At 35.2% G+C, this 17239-nt stretch overlaps 1 protein-coding gene across 6 annotated transcripts in view; it reads left to right on the forward strand.

The window, feature by feature from the left end:
• AKAP9 (A-kinase anchoring protein 9) overlaps positions 1-17239 on the forward strand; it is a 105544-nt gene that overhangs the window by 22055 nt on the left and 66250 nt on the right. For all 6 annotated transcript variants that reach the window (XM_082297724.1, XM_082297726.1, XM_082297728.1 and 3 more), the window contains 2 exons: positions 3052-3306; positions 11355-11399. In XM_082297724.1, coding sequence (XP_082153850.1) covers positions 3052-3306; positions 11355-11399 — 300 coding nt within the window. The remainder of the gene's footprint in view (positions 1-3051; positions 3307-11354; positions 11400-17239) is intronic.

A 17239-nucleotide genomic window follows, 5' to 3' on the forward strand; every position in this document is an offset into this window, starting at 1 on the left:
GGTAAGGTGCTTGTTCTCTGTTGGTTCTCAGAGGTGTATCAATGCAGAGAGCCTGTTCTGAGTGTCCTTCAGTTTCTGTTTCTTTGCATCCTTCCTCCTTCATAAGTACGTTCTGTGTTTACATACTTGGCCCTTGCTTGCAATTTTTGTAACTCAGCAGAGACTTGAAATTGAATTGTTTCAAAACTGCAGATTCAGAACTGATGGAAGCAGCATTAAGTTCTCCACAGGCTTAGTTCTGGCATAATTAAGCAGGTGTGCCTGGAAGACAGGATAAGACATTGTATCAGTGTGTATTTGTTTCACGTTTTGTTCACACCAGAAAAATCTATTTTTCTAGAAATAAAAAATCTGGAAGTACTTTTCTTTTTAATTGAGAGTTTTAATTCTAAAGAATATGTTTTCCTTAGCTCCCATGACTGCTGGTGGACTTTTCCCTGCTTGACGGTGGAACAAAGATAGATCCTGGACTCTAGTACATGAGAAGGAATTCGGTATCTGAGATTCCCCTGTTTTGATGTGAGCATCACAGAATATGTTTGGTCAGCAGTAGCTTTTTGCTGTGCTGCTTCTCTCATTTCTAGCTTTTAAAATTTGATTAAAAATAAGAATTTAAAGTTAAGTTGCATTAGTAGCTGGACAGTTCTGTGTGCACTTGAATGTGTGGGGTTAAAAGTGCTATGATTTGTGCATCTGTCACTGCTAGTGCAGTTGTTTCCAAAGCCCTAGATGCTCATACAGAATTTGTCAGTTGAGAACTTGTGTAACACAAAAACGTAACATTTTCATTTTCGCATTCATTTAGCTTTCATATGTGCTCATCTTCATCAGTGTTTGAACTGAAAAAAGAAAATTGGATCTGCTTATAACTGCCATGGTAGATTTTAATGTGTTAATTCTGAAGAAGTGAAAACCGGCAACTTAATTTTGAAAGGAGAGAAATCTGGCATGCCCAGATGCTTCAGTTAAAATATGCAAAATACTTGTGGAGAGACAAGGAGTAATTCATTTGTCCTTGAGCTACATGTCTAATTTTGTAGACAAATAAAGACTGTAAAGCTGCTTTAAAGAAGCCAACTTAACTTTCCATTACAGAAGGTTTCAATCAAGTTGGGGAAGAGAGTTCTTGACCAGTGGCACTGCATGTCATTTATTACTTAAAAATAAAACACAAAGAAAGCAAAATCTCTCAGTAGTTACACTTGAAGCCAGGTTGTTTGTTTTCTGTCATTGGGACATTAGAACAAATTTTTTTTTTCTTTTGGATAAACTGAAAATATTTTATTGAGATAAACTTACAGTTTTAAGAGAATGTAGTAATATCCTAAGGAGACAACTGGAACCTTTACCCTTCCCATTTCTGAGAAACCAAATCTCTGTTTAGTTGGGTTTGGGGAGTTGGGTTAGTTGGTTGGTTGGTTGGCTGTTTGGGGGTTTTTTTCTCTTAAACTTTGAAGTAGAAGGAGACTATCCTTTCTTTTCCTGTTTTGAATTTTTGGATTTAATAGATTTTTTGTGAAATAACAAAAGGTGCATATTTTAAAAATAGAAAAAAATCATGAAGTTGAAGTAATTAGAAAAGTAGTGGGGAGGAGGTAAGTATTAAGTACTTAGGTGAGCATATTTGGCTCAGCAAATCTTCAGGTCCTCCTCCCATAAACAGAGCAGGAGCCATATGCCAAGCTGTCCGTCGTTTTAGGAAAGGAGAGGAGACTGAAGAAACCCACAAAGAAATACAAATAAAGGGACAAAAGCAAAACCAGCCGCAAGTCAGAGCTGATCTCTCAGTGTTGCATTTATTTAGATTGGGGTTTCTCAGCTCTCTTGGGGCCAGATGAGAACTAGAAAGCACTTCAGGTGATACCTTGCACTGTAACCAAACGGTGACTCAGAAAGGGGATCTGTGTGTCCTGTTTGGTGTGGGTGTTCCTGAAGAAGTTGGATGGAAGCCTGGCTTTCTCGACTGGTGAATATCAGGAGCAAATATGCTATCTTTTCTATATTTTTTTCTTAAAATTCCAGCATATTTATTTAAAAAACCATGATATTTGAGTATTAGTTGATGTTGAAAGTTTAAAGCTTTAGGGTCTTTATTTGTATGCTTTATGTTGGAGCTACATTTATGAAAACTATTGTAGCACTTAGTGTTGGATGTTTCAATTGGAAAGTAATGATTCTTGTTTTCGGATTTTATTGATAGGATCTTTTTAGTTTTGAATTTTAATTGGTAAACCCTGATGTGCTTGTTTTTCTTATTTGAACAAAAATTCTGTTCGTGTTAAGAAAAAAATATTTTAAATGGATTTTCTTGTGTAAACCACTGTAAAGTGATTAAAAGTGATAAGCTCTTCAAAAGGCAGTGTCTTACAGTATTTGAATAGCTTACATACTAATTGGTTTTTAAACTGTGTGCCTGGCTCACCTGTGACTTTTTGTTCATCAGCATGTTTTGCTACAAGGTAGTGTGTCTTGTAATCTGCTCACTTTTTGGTTTCGGACTATTCCCTTAATATATATTTTGCTACTTTGCTGTTTCTTTATGATGTTTTCAGTAATTTGATCAGCTTTTATGAGTTATAACAAACTTTTAAAAAAACTTCATATGATACTTGCTGGAAGAGAAGGTTGCTTTTATCTGTCTCTAAAATAAAAATTAAAAGAAATTTTTGTAAATTATTTTTAGGTTACTATAAAATTGAAAAATCAGATCAGGTTATTTCATTGCATTTGTCCTTTATAATAACATTTGTACCTTTGCCTTTGAATGTTTTGATTTCTAGGTATCAGTCTGTGGAACAGTAACTTGTGAATCTGAAACTGAAAAGGAATTAATCAGGTGTTGGTTTAGATTTAAGATTTTGTTAAAGCAAACTATGTAAATGGAAAAATAATCTGGGTCTGTCTCACATATGCAACATTACCTTCCAGCTTGTTTTCAGTAGTGATTGGTTTGAAGTTTTATGTAGAATAGTGGGCAAACCTTTATAGAGGATGTCATTGGTAATAAAGAGGAAAACTTTCACCTTTAACAAGATTTTGTCTTCTATACAGCTTGCCCAATTTAGGCAGCGGAAGGCACAAACTGATGGTCAAAATGGATCAAAGAAGCAGAAAAAGAAGAAGAAAACAGCAAACATCAAAGATGAAGAATCAATACAAGATGGGATTGAAACTGATCGATCTCGAAGTGATGAAATATCCACATGCAGCAGTCGAAGGGGAGCAGCTGCTACTGCTGACTTTGCGATTATCAGGACTTTGCATAGTGGAGAAATTATCAAACACACCCAGGCTTACACCATTGAGGTAAGTTTGTCTCAGGCTATAACAGTCACTTTTGGGGGTGAGTGAGCATAAAATAATCCATTCATTTTGAAAGTGGGAATAAAGGAATAGGATGAGATTTTGGACACTCTTTCCTTGCTGCTTCTGTCTGACTTAGTATGTCCAGAGAAGGTACTTTCTACCTGCCTGCTGGTGTCATGTTTTTTACTGTAGTCAGTCCCCTGTAGATTATGGAAAGTGTGTTTGTACTGATGTACTCTTTAAATGTGCATAAATTAATTTTGTTTTATTAGAAGTTACAAATTGCAGTGGATTTTTGATCTCTGCACTTATGGCTACACCAAAATGCAAAACTAAACATCTTTCTTGTATTCATAATGTAATTTGAGTCGCTCTGGTTAATGAGGAGAAGGAATGAATTTAGGAGATCACTGCTGAGAACTGGGTGGCTTAAGAGATTGATAAACAGTTACTCTACTTTCACAGCTTAATGAAATATAGTCCTGAGTGCTATTGGCTGAAAGTACCTGCTCTAGGAAGTTTGTAAGATGCTGTATGACATACACTGGCAGTCCAGTTCAGTTCTGAGTGAACATGAATTCATGTAATGTCATTACAGATAAAAGGGACAAGAGAGGCTGATACTATTTACAGAATAACTTACTCCATTCGTGAAACCAGTGCTTCTAAAATGATGAGTGGCATTCTGAACAAGTATCTCAATGCAGATTCCCAGCTCTGTGCAGATGAATGCAGTCGTTCCTGAGAGATGTGGTACAAATGAATGCTCTGCATTTTGACTTATCTGTCCTGTGCTAGGATAGACCATTTGTAATCATTTTGGCTCCATTAGTGAATTTCCAGCAACTGAGAACTAACTGAGAAATTACACTTTTTGAAATTTTTTTTCATTTTTGTTAAAAAAACCCCCAAACTTACTCTGGTGGAGGGGCAGACAGACTAAATCGTACATGCAAATGAAAACTTGCAAAGTAATTGATCCATTTATTTTACAGTTTAAAGCCTACAATATAAGAATACACTAGGTATTTTGAACCTTGTAAGTACATGCCTTTAATATGTAGCCTTTATTTCTTAGAAAGCTCATGTTAGGGCTTCAAAACTGCTCGTAGTAATTCAATAAAAGTGTCTGTTCAACTCAGATATTCCTGGAGGAGGTAAGAAATTTGATAACAGAATAAATATTTTCATAGATGAAGATATGACTTTTTTGCCTCCTAGGAAAAGAGAAAAATGTACTTTATGAAATGCATCAGATTATCTGCACTAACAAGAGAGGACTGCTAGGGAAGAGAGGTGTTTCGAGAGAGTCACTTAAACTCTTGTTTTAATAATGCAATTGTCTACATAAATATGACAACTGTATGAAGTAATTTCCTTGATCAAATGTATTTTGAAGTTGCAGATGGACTCTGCTGATGTATTTCCTTTGTTAGGGTAAATATCTCTACTACAGTTGGAGAAACAGGGTGAAGTACAGAGTCACAATAACTTTGGTTAGAAGGGACCTTTGAGGTCACCTAGTCTGATCCTGGTCTCAAAGCGGGTCTAATTAGATCAGGTTGGTCCTAGTGGCCTGTGCTGGCCTCTAAATGCATACAGTACAAGACATAGATGATTTTAGAAATGGAAAAAATATCTGCACTGCAGTTGCTAAAGATTGCACGCATAGATGCATTCTTAAGATGGGGTATGATTTTTCTGAGGTCTGTCTTACTCCCAAAGCAACTTATCTTATGTTTAAATAAATAAATACAGAGATGCACTGGCGTTTCTGGTTTGTTGAGGGGAAGGGGGTTTGTTTCATTCTTTCTTTTTTAAATTGTAGCTTTAGAAAAATAAGCATGGTAATCATGTAAATTTGTAATTTGACTCTGTTGAGTTATGTAGTGACTTTTAAATCAGTGTTTGCTTCCACAGAAAAAACCCCACTCCCAATTGGGAGAGCATTTTCCTTTGTTAAATGTGGTCTGTAGCCTCCTTACTCATACTACTTAAATAAATAATCAGCATTTTGTAGTTGGAAGGTGATTGCTAAAGTCTTTGCAGTATTAATAGAAGAGGGAAAACTCTGAAAGTGTTTCAGTGAATCTCATAATTTACTGGGTTTAGTCTTACAAGTGCAATGATTTGGACAGAGAGCCTGTATTACAGTAATTGGATTGGAGCTTGCTTAGTTGAAATGGCAGCCAATGTAATAGGCAGTTTCGGGCTAATCTCTGAAATGGAGAATTACAGCTTTGAGCTGTTTGCTTTTTCACCCAACATTAAATCGTTGTAGGTTGCTGTGTCAGAAGAGTGAGATAGGATTACTGGCAGCATTACGCAGGATCATTTTCTAGCTAAACTTTGATTCAACTTATTTATTTCATCTTTTACTGGAAGTGGTATTTAGAATTGTTCTTTCTGTACCACAAAATACAGACTCAAAACATCTGACTATACTGCCTGTCTATCTAAAAATCTTTAATGGGCTATTCTGTGGTAGTTTTGTGGGTAGAAGTTTATCTCCCTGCAGTTCTTCTAGTATAATTTTTTTAGTCCCCAGTGGAATTAGCATGTCCAAATACAAAGTAAAAAAGGGTTCTCTTACTCAATATGCATATCAGAGAGTGAAATAGAGATACTCCTCTGGGAGCTTATGTCCCTTGTGAAGGTAGAAGAGTTTCTTTTCAGAGAGGACAAAAGTGTTTAGAGTACAAAGGGATTTTTTGCAGTCATCCATTTCCTTTTTTTTTTCCCCTCTGTGTTCCTAAAGGTGGGTTCCTCTATCCCACTGTGTTCCCTCCAGCAGAAACTAATTGGAAGAACTCTGGAGGAGCTATCACTGTTTAGCCATTACATTTTACCTTCCATCTGAGCATATTTGTAATCTCGAAGGTTTTCCATCCACTGTTGGAGGAACAGTTTATTTACAAGATTTCTTCCTGAAGTGACAGTTGATATTTATTAGTGAAAGTCTCTTGTTTCGTATTGAATGCTTTTTGTCTTGTTCTCACAAAGAGAATATATTTTGTCTTTATTTGTTGCACCCTCATATTTTTAGGTATTGACATCCATAGTATCCTTTTCCATATCGAAGTACAAATAACCTAGAACAGACAATAAAATAAACTGGAATAAATGAAAATCTTGGGTTTTGGATTGCTTCTTTTTGTGACTTCTGCAATTTAAAACGGAAGAAAGCAAAACCACTTCTAGGGTAAATAATTGCTGAGATCACCTTTCCTGGGAGGTCTTGAAATGGTGCACTGGAGCACACTGCTTTGCAAGAATGTCCTAATGCCAGGAAAGCAAAAGAAATTAACCTGTGTCACAGTGAAATTGTCCTTGAGTCACCTGGGTAGTAAAAGCTATTATACAAAGCTTCTTAGAAAAGAAAAGTTCAAAGTTCTGTGATGAAGAATACCTCTAATTGACTGAGGTTGGATTAGTAACTCGTCTTTTGTTTTTCAAAGGACAAATCCTTTTGGTAATAGTTTTAGAATAGCTTTACTGTTAACTGAAGTAGGTGATAAAGTTTATAGCTCCATGTTCATTTTTTCATTTCTATAAGATATTCCAGTTGTTAGTGTCTGAGATTTTGACAGAGGAGGATCAGCAAGTGATTAAGAAGGAAGCACTGGGTAGGATTCTTGAGAACTGATGAAGAAAAGTGAGAGAAATAAGAAAGTATGTAAGCGGTATGGAGAAACAGAGAGGATGCCTCAGTGAGAAAGGGTGTAAGTGATTAATGTGGCAAGACATTCCTATGATGGAAGCAGGAAAACAAAGAGCAACCAAATGCTTTGACTAGAAAAGAGATATTGTGGGATGGACAATAAGATGGAGGATTTGAAAAAAAAAAAGATAAGTAAAATGTAGTCAAAATTGGCCCAGTCACTTCAGATAATATAGCATCCGTTGAAACATGTTTTGTAATTAAGAATGAAGAAAAGCAAATATTTGGAAATAGTCTGTTCAATAGTAAAGTCAGTGTCACAAGAGAAGGTAATAGATTCTCAGCAGCATATGGTTCTGATTGAAGCCAGTCATGTATCCATTCACCATCTGGCCAGAAGATTGCCAGGATAACTTGCCAATTTTCTTTGATTCTAAGACAACCTCTGGTATTATGCCTTCCTTTATCTCTGTAAATACTGATATATAATAGATTTACTGGCACTGAAATTACCTGTGTTGGAGAATGGTCTTTTTGCAGTTACAGGGTTTTTCACTTTAGATTAAACATTTATAAGTCCAGGTTACCAAAGAATAGAAACCTAATTGAATGCTTAGGTTACCACTACTGATGGTGTTTTCTGATTCCATCAGAAGTTTACACACTGCAGATTCCAGTACCTTGCTGCAGGTTATATTCAGATTTGGCAGTGGTTTATCTCCACTAAAATGCACTCAATTTAAATTTGATCATAGTAAATTGGTTTGGGTCATAAATTACCTGGGAATTTGAATTGAATGGTTTTGATATTGGGAACTAAGGAAGACATGATAAGGCAATATAAAAGAATAGCCCTTCATATTCAGAATGTTCTGCAAGTATTAAAGGCCCATAAGGTTCAGGATGACCTAAAGAGAGGATTTTATGTCTGGGATGTTCTGGCTAAATTCTCTTTGCCTCACTTCTAGTCACAGTCTCCTTAATTAGATTTACTTGTGATCCTCTGTGAATTGATAGAGGAAATGGCCAAGTCAAAATAACTTGGTCAAGAATTAATCCAGCCTTTTGTAGTTACATTTTCTGAGAGTTTTCACTGAGGTCATAAAAAAGTCAGTAATTTCCTTCAGGTAGAATTCTGTTCCATGAATACTCAGTCTATACCTTCATCCACTGCAATTGGAGTAGTTTAGTGCAGATGTCAGTTCTTGCAAAATGTTTTATTGTCTACTTATGGAAGTTTTCTAAAGAAATATGAAAATCACTTTTCAGTTCTTGTAGCCAATTTTGTATATGAGTTCTTTTGTGAATCCTGGGATATTTTTGGGCATCCAGTGTCCAAGAACATGACTTTTGAGTAGTGCTTCGCTGCATACAGAAACAAGTTACTCTGAAATGGGCCTGCTGTATTCCACAAGCTGATACTCCTTTGTTTGGTATCAGCTTGCAGTAGTTCCTCTGAAGTACGTACAGACAGAACTTCTAAAAAATTTTCTGAATACTGTTGTCATTAAAGGTACCATCTGAAGATTGGATGAAGATAGCTGCTTATAAAGAGTCTTTGAAATGTCTCTTCAATATATTTTAAAAATCAATTACATTGTCAATGAAGAAAATACTAAATAAGGTGTTGAAGTATTTTGCCAGAAGAGAGAAACTGTTTGCAGCAAGAAAATGCTGTGGGACATAGTTAATAGAATACGTGCAAAACAACTGTGAAGGTGTTACAAATACCTATTTCAAATTCCAGAAAGCATTGAGAGAGCTGATAAATAGCCTTCTTGGCATTATCCTGTCAAAAGATTTTGTGTTGCTAAGAGTGTGTAGTAAGAATTTTTTGAAATTATTTCCTTTCAGACTGGACCCTTGGGGCTCAAGTGAGCTGTGTAAAACCTAGTTACTTCTGTTGACCAAAGAAGAATTGAAGCATTCAGATCAGGTGGCTTGATAATGGAAGAAGCTGGATTTTGAAATAAAGTTGGTCAGGTCTTAGGAAGTAACAGGTCTTAGGAAGCTGCTCGGAGGGCAAGATGACTGCCTGTAAAATGTTGACTACTTGTATGTTACGGATTCTGATAGCAAAAGAATAACATGAAGTCTTACAGTCTGGGGTCTAATGTGTGAGCTCACAGGATTTAATTCTCTTTAACTGGTTTTTAGCAGGGTTTGGATGATCCCCTGAGCACAGGAGGCTGTGCATTTAACTGGAGTTCATTTAGCCATCTTTCTGTCCTTAAAATCATAGAATCCCGTGGCAAAAATACTTGGTCTTAACAGGCAAAAAATTTATCTAGACCCAGGACTGAAGTTGACATTATGCTGCCAACAGATATTGTACACCTAAACTGATGGAGCACTATATGGTTTTGATGATTTAAAAAAAAATATTCTAGACTCTTTTTAAGTTTTTGGGGTTTTTTTTTGTAGATTGGTATTCAGAAAGCATCAGCAATAGATTAACTTCTTAAAAAATATCATGTCTGGCCAAATTACCATAACAAAATGAGAGAATTATTTTCAATAATCAACTTCATTTGAGAATTCATATTTTCTCACTCCTGCCTAAGCTTCAACCTACAAATTCTTTGCCTTTTTCTATAATTATTTACTAGGTTTGAGTTGTCTGAGGATGTATAAATTTATTTCATCATCCTTATAAACAAGAGATGTTTTATAATTGAAAAGCATTACAAGGAAGAACTATTGAAGAAGTTGGACTACTTTTTCCTGTTTCTTGCACGTTGGAGAAGTGCCTATATTTCATGCTATGTATAAAGATTTGAAGAGTTCTTAGATCTAGCTATATATATACACCTTTATAGTAATACTTCTGAGCTTCTGTAGGAATGCTTCTAATCATTCTTTGTGAAGACTCCTGAATTGCAATAAACCATGAAAAATTGTAAGAAGATAGTGACCATTTATTTGTTATCTGTATTATGAAAAAAAGTAGTGTGGTTTTCTCTGATTTTATTTCTTCCCGAGGATTTTGTCCTAGACCAAGGACATAGACTACAAACAAGATGTAATTTTTTGGTATAAATTTATATATACACAAATACTTATATAAATATAAATAATATTAATAAAATATATTTGTGTGAAGATTAAATATTTTAAAATACTATATTTGTATTCCATAGCAGAAACACTTTTGTCACCCTAGAGTTTTAAAACATAATTTTGATTTCTGTTTCAGTTAGTGTCTTATTTTTGGGGTGGACCTGTTTTTATTTTATAATTGTATGCATTATATGAATTTTAACTTCCAAATAAATATTTTAAGGTAATGTTGTGCACTCTGTACATAAAACAGTGTAACCTTTGTAAAACCCTTTGTTTAGGTTATTTACATTCTGGAGCTGCATGTTGGATTCAAAATATGTAGTATCAACATTGTTAGGATTGTAAAAACTGCAGAACTTCAGGAGGTCTGGGTGGTAGATTACTTTGAAAAAAACAAAACAGAACACAGTTAACATTCCAAATTTCACCTGTGTCTACTGATGCAAAACGTACCATGTCCCTTTGAAAATAAGCCTCACAGAATTCTATATGAAATTGAGACTAATTTAACATGAGGCTGACTAACACGTTAAGTGAATTTGAGACAAGCTCTATTATGTGCACATCATTTTTGCCAAAGTAGTTCTAACTCATGGTTGCACTTCTCAAGTTTTTCTTTCAAGTACACTTACTCCATGATAGTGCACCTTATATAGATAGTTTGTGGTTTTTTCCTATGAACATTTTGATTCTCAAACTTGATACAGCTTATGTAGTTCCTCAAGATACACTTTGTTTCATTCAGGCGTCTGCCATGGCACGTTTATGCTCAGTTTTTTAAGGCTTTGTTCCTTTAATTCCTCTACTTCATTAGATCACAAGATTTGAGTCTTTGTCTTTTTATCTTCCCTTGGTTTCCATGGAAGCTGAAGGATGAGTGTTTGTTTTAAAATTCTAGTCAACATCAAGTCTTGCAGGTATGAAAATGATGTTCTGCATAAGATTGTGTTCTTAAGCCAGCGAAGTTCCTAATTAGTTAAAACGCATATAGCAGAGACAAATCCTTTTCATGGTACTTAGTACTTTTTAAAAAAACAAAAATAAATCCCAGAAAATTAAGTTAAATTTCCAAAGTATTGTTTTGCACCTGTAGGTTGTTTGAAGATTTTGTCATGTAATTATAGTGTTCCTGTGATCATAGTTCAACAGCAAAATGACCTTACTAAAGCTGTGAATTCAAGCAAATGAAGGTGATTGTTACTGTACATATACTCCTATCAAATTCATGTACACCTCGGTGTTTTCAAATACTGTAAAATGGAAAATATCTTGTTTAGTATTTTTAGAGTGCCATCATTGTAAATATTTTAATATTTTATTTTAGCCGGAAAGTGAAATTTCCACCACAGTAGAAGATTACAGTTCTGAGGTAAGACTGAAGTAATGCTTTTCCTAGCTTTTCTTTCAACCTTTTCTGTTACATGTCTGCTGCAATGCTGTGCATAGTTTTTCAAAAGGAGAAGGAAGGAAAGAGCAGATGTGATATTATGGACAAATCTGTTGCATGTTATTACTGGTATGATCAATGTACCATTAAAGCAAGCATTATGTCAGCTCCATAATGGGATGGCTACTATAATAAATAATGCAGTATATACATAAACTATTGTAGCAATGTCATCCTTAAGGTTGTATTAATGCTTTGTATTGCCATGGGAGTAGTGGCTGTGCATAATCTCAACTAATTTTCTGTGAGAGACTGTTTAACAAGTCAGTTACATTTTAATGAGTTTCAAAGCAGCCTCAGTGACTGGCTGAGTGTCAGTCTGCTGGTGGGAGATGGTGAGTGAGTGCCTGAGCATTGCTTGTTGTTTGGCTGGTTTGTTTTCTTTCACTTACTAAGCTGACTGTATCTTAGCCCATGAATGTGAGTTACTTTTGCCCTTCCAATTCTCTCCTCCATCCTGCTGGTGGGGGAGTGAGTGACTGGAGTGGGGGCTTATCTGCTAGCCAGAGTCAGCCCACATATTGGTGCCTACAGCTCATCTCTGTCACACTGAAGGGTAGTTGTGTGTATGGAACTTGGGTCCTGTCAGATAAAACAGTTATGTTTGTAAGGAGTAAACTACCTCATGCGTAAATGTCGGTCAAGAACGTGCCAGCAAGAAATAGTCATGGAACATCTGAATACACTAAGAATTGGTTTTAGTTTAAAAATCTAATTTTTCATGTCTCAATCAATCACTTTGTGAAGAGACAGGGTTTTATTTTGGAGTTCTCTGTGCTAAACACTTTAGAACAAACACACCCAGAATCTTAAGCTGAGCAACAAGTAAGAGGGGATGAAGTAGTCAAATTAATCTCATTGCTGTTTGCCATTGAGAGTATAGCAGACATACTTTTGAAGAACTGCCATGACCACAGTGCACCTTTTTAGAATATGCATCACCATGGTATGTGATTACTTTTAAATGGAATTTGCAGTATGTGAAGAATGAACCCTTGAAAACAGTTGACAATGTCATTGATACCTATGCATTTTTACAAGTGAGACATACTGTGTATATGATGAAATATGGCTGAAATTTTGATCACTTCTGAGGTGGTAGGAAGCAGTGCTGGAGACTGAATTGCAAATGCTGAAGAAAACATGTCTTTGCACAGGGCAGCAGGATGCAGAAAACATCTGGTAAATGTCTCATGGTAACTGTGGATGTGTTCTGATTTTAATGTTTTGGAGCTTCAGTTTCAGTTGAATTTAAAGCTCTCATTTTAATATGAAGTTTCACATCTAAACACTTAATTTTACCTCCTTCATTCTTCAAATATTTCCATAGATACTGCAGAGGATATTAGGGAGCAATTTTTCAGATACTGAAGACAACAGAATTGCAGTCTTAATATCCCTTTAACAAATTACAGATTTCCTAAAAAATGCAATGATAGATGCATTACTAGGCAGTTCTTATTCCTGCAGAAAGACTTTTTACCTTGCTGAGAGTTATTTTCTAAAACGTAAGTAGACAACACAAAACTAGTGAATAGTAGCATGATACTGGCTCTGGTGAAGACCAAGCTCAAGTCGTCAGAATTGCCATCTTTTCTAATAAACTCTTTTTAATTCCAGTTCATTACAATTGGTTGGTATCTGAAATGAGGAGACATCACATTTAGGAATGCAGATATTTTAGGAGCTGATTTTTCAATATGTTTCATATCAGCTGAAATGTTACCTTTATTATTAAAAGCTCTACTTCCATTCATGGACATACTGTAAATAAAATTACCTGAAACCTTTTCAGTTGAAGAAGATGAGAATAAATTAAATTTTCCCTGTAGCAGCATTATTATGCAGATATATAAAATATTGAGCTTAGGTTTTTTTTCAAATACGTGATTTCCTTTTCAGAACTCTAAGAAACCCCATATTTGAAGAGACATGGGCCTGTTGATCTGTCTTTTTCCTTATCAATCAGAACATCTGTATTATTTTTAGTGGTTTTGACAGAAATTAAATTGAATTGTGGTTGTCATTCTTCAAATTCAAATAGGTCATAAATAGTTTGTTTTGTTGTAGTTGATAAACTAAAACAGATGGTTTTAATTCTTCAACCCTTTCTCTTGAGGAATTGGATAAAATTCAGTGATAAGTATTTCCCTCTTTGGACAACTTACCATACACAAAATTATAAGGCAGTACAGTTGTCTAAGCAAAACTGAAGGTACGTTTATATTAGAATTTTTGTCTTGAAGGAAGTTTATTGTACATACAGTCTTTTGTTCGGTTTTGCTCAGCCACCTTTCTAATACCTACACTGTCAAGGTTGTAGCCAACTGAAGACTGGTAAATCCTTCATATGACAAGCTTGTTTTTTGGGACAAATTCCTGAATTTCAGCAACAATGACACTTACCTGCACAGTCTTAAATTATAATGGTGGTTAGCTATTTAAGATTGTGGTTTGAACTCAGAACTAAGGGAAGTTAGGCTTTTTCCAACAGTTGGAATTTTGGGGGATTTTGTAATTGTGTAAGGTAAAGTTGCCCCCATACATTTTCCATGTGCCTCAATTTTATGGTATAACTGAAAGACTGTTTCACCTGATTTTTTTTTTTGTCTCTTCTTGACTCTCCAATTTGCAAAGTATATCTCTGAAGAGAGGGTCAATATGAATTCTAGAAAGTTGGTTTTTTAAATTTTAATTAAATTCTATACCTCAACCTTAACTACTGCATAAAGAAACCTGTTGCTGTTCTAATATATAGAACTATTTATTAAGCCGTGGTATTTTAAAAAGTCATCAATTGTTCTCCTTTGGAAGTTACTAACCTTAGTTATATTACAGGATTGTAACTATTTTCATCACGAACTGAAAATGGCTTTTGTTCATGGAGTATAAACCCTCCCCCACCAAGCCCCCAAAATACACTGAAATGCGTTTGCCCAAATTGACCTAATTCCTAATTTTAGCTAAGTTTCATGTAGTCAGTTGTGACATAACTAGAAAATTGAGAAGAGGCTAAGAACATTGAAAAGCAGTGTTCAAGGTCTAAATATTATTTTTTATGAAGGATTCAGATGTCCAAAATGTACAAGAAGGGGTGGAGGGGCAAAGAAAAGATGAGGTAAAATTGTTAATCTGTTCCAGATACTTCTGTATGTTTCTACTACCAAATCAAACAAGTCTTTTAAGCAAAACAGTATGTATTGATTTATGCTGAGCATGAATTTATTATTTTTAAGGGGAAATCTCTGTAGTAGTAATGGTAATAATGTTGTAAGTAGTTACACATTATATATCACTACTGCTGGTTTTGAGAAACAGTTTCAGGTTTTCCAAGGTCTAAGGAACATTAAACAGAGTACAGTGATTTTATGAATGTAATCCTGACCTCTGGTGGCAATTGTCATGAATCACTACCTTAATTCAGTGATGGAAGTTGGTTTTCCTTGTTTCTCAGAAAGAAGATTCCTTTCATTTGCCTTAAGCTATGTATTAACTGATGCAATATAAATGAAACCTTTATTTTTAGCCAACAGACTACAGATTATATTTTACTTTTTAGTATTAAATACTTTTTCTGTGAATTATTTTCAAAATGCAAGACAGGAAGAACAATCAGACAGAATGTCCTTTGAGAGACTTCCTTAAGCTTCACTTGTTTCATATCTTTTGTTCACCAAAACTGTGGCTGCTGCGTAATGTATTGTAAAATTTAATCTGTTCTTATTTTGTGATTATTTGCTTATGCAATTTTATCCAGAGCTCTTGTTACTTCTTGGTTTCATTATGTTAAAATGGTATGTGGTTTGATTCTTTCAATGTTTAATTGTTTCCTGAGGTATGTAACTAAGCACATCATAGGTAATTAAGGCATAAGGATGTTTCAGTGTTAAAGGTGAACTGCAAAGCTTTTAAAGAAGATATTATAAGAATCTACATTAAGAGTATTTATAGACTTGCAGAAGGTCTCCAAATGGGTAAATCACTGGGACCATAAGTCAAAACACAGGAATCCTGCAGGCCTTGTGTAGCCATCTACTAACACTCAAGTTGGCATCTGAGCTACTGAATTCATATATTTCAGATGAGTGGAAAATTAATTTTAAATAAAGATATTTTGAAGCTAATAACTCATTACGGACTGTCTGTCTGCTCTTACACAGCAGAATTTGTCATGCCAGGGGTTGCCAGGCTGCTCCCAAGGTTTCCCTCAATACAGCACCCTGCTGTGGCTGTCTGTCTCGGGTTTTTTTCACAGATTACAGTGCAATTTGTTGCCTTGTCATGTTTCCACTTGCACTTTGCCAGAAGATGTAAGGCATTTGAAAGCAGAAGGTACCAGATGAGAAACAGCATGGACTACCATGTTACCGTGTGCATCACTTGCGTGATGTCGAAGAGTTAGATTTCTGTGAAATGGAGCAACATTTCTGACGTTACAGACAGTTGTTTTGAATGTGTGTAGCAAAATCCCTTTTATAAGTTAAAGGTCTTTTGTAGAATTTTCCGCTGCTGAGGAGCCTGGAACAACTAATGAGAAGAGACTTTTGTGCCTTTCCTATTAGCTCTTTTTATAAAGTGTCTTTGGTAGTTGCACATAGCCATGATTCATGGGAAGAGAAATGTATCCACTGTGGTAGATTACAATGATTGTACACTGTATCTTTATCAATTAAGCCTAAATAAAATATGAGTTACAAAGGGGGAAAGGAAGGATTTCATAATAGTTTCTATTAAACTGCTAGTGTTGTTAATCTGGGACATGCGCCAAAATCTGAATAAAGACATTGGTGCCAGGCACTGCGTAGACATTTGTGTGTCTGAACATAGAGCAAACATCTGGCAATACACAAATGATACACAGTGACTCTATGAGTTGCTGTTTGCTGCAATTTTCTTTATTCTTTCTAAACGAAAGTAGTAATCTCTGTGGTGTCTTGTTTTTACTGAGAAAGTCAGAAATTGAAAGGGCACTGTGTCAGCTGTGTAAATTCTCTAATGCAGATTTATTCATTTGCTTAATACAAATTCAATGACTGTATTGATCCCATTTATAACAGTGCACTTATTGATTTGCTCAGGCATGATAGTTATTTGTAAGTAAGCCCTGATCTAGGCTATGGCAGACATCTGAGCAGTACAGCTTCTTTTTTTGATTTAAACATAGTATTTGGGTCTGAAATACTATGTTGCCTTTCCATTTCTAGTACCTTTATTTTTGTTTCAGGCTCTGATGTAATAAACAGCTCCGAGGAGAAATGCAGTTGTTCTTGCTTTCTCATTTTTGAACATTGGTCTGCTGTTTTAAAAGCCTGCCTGTCTGTTTGATCATTACTCATGTATACGCAGCATGTTCTTTTCATTTGGATTTTTTTTTTTACTTGTAACTGCTACGTTGGCTTGTGCTTGCCTTTTGGAGATTTGCCGGTTTTGGTTTGCACCGTCAGTAGAACCAAAATTCTTGTAGAAGCTGAAAGGGCTTGCAGTGTTAGGTGAGTGAAAGAGGATTTGTTTTCAAATATCTTATGTCAAATGTATCATTTCTGCTCTTTTTCTATTTCACAAAATTCCTTCTAATTGAGAATGAAAGTCTGTGGTACAGCCTTTCATCCCCTATCAAGAGATAGGTGACTTTCAGAAAGACTAAATCTCATGGTGAATAAAAATCTTTCAGAAAGCATAACTATGTTTAGTAATATATAAAAATATTAAACCTATAATTTAAAATGTGATAGTATTGTATTTTAATGATTTAAAAGAGAAAG

The sequence above is a fragment of the Coloeus monedula genome (genome assembly GCF_965178545.1).
Source record: "Coloeus monedula genome assembly, chromosome: 1".
Lineage (NCBI taxonomy): Eukaryota > Metazoa > Chordata > Aves > Passeriformes > Corvidae > Coloeus > Coloeus monedula.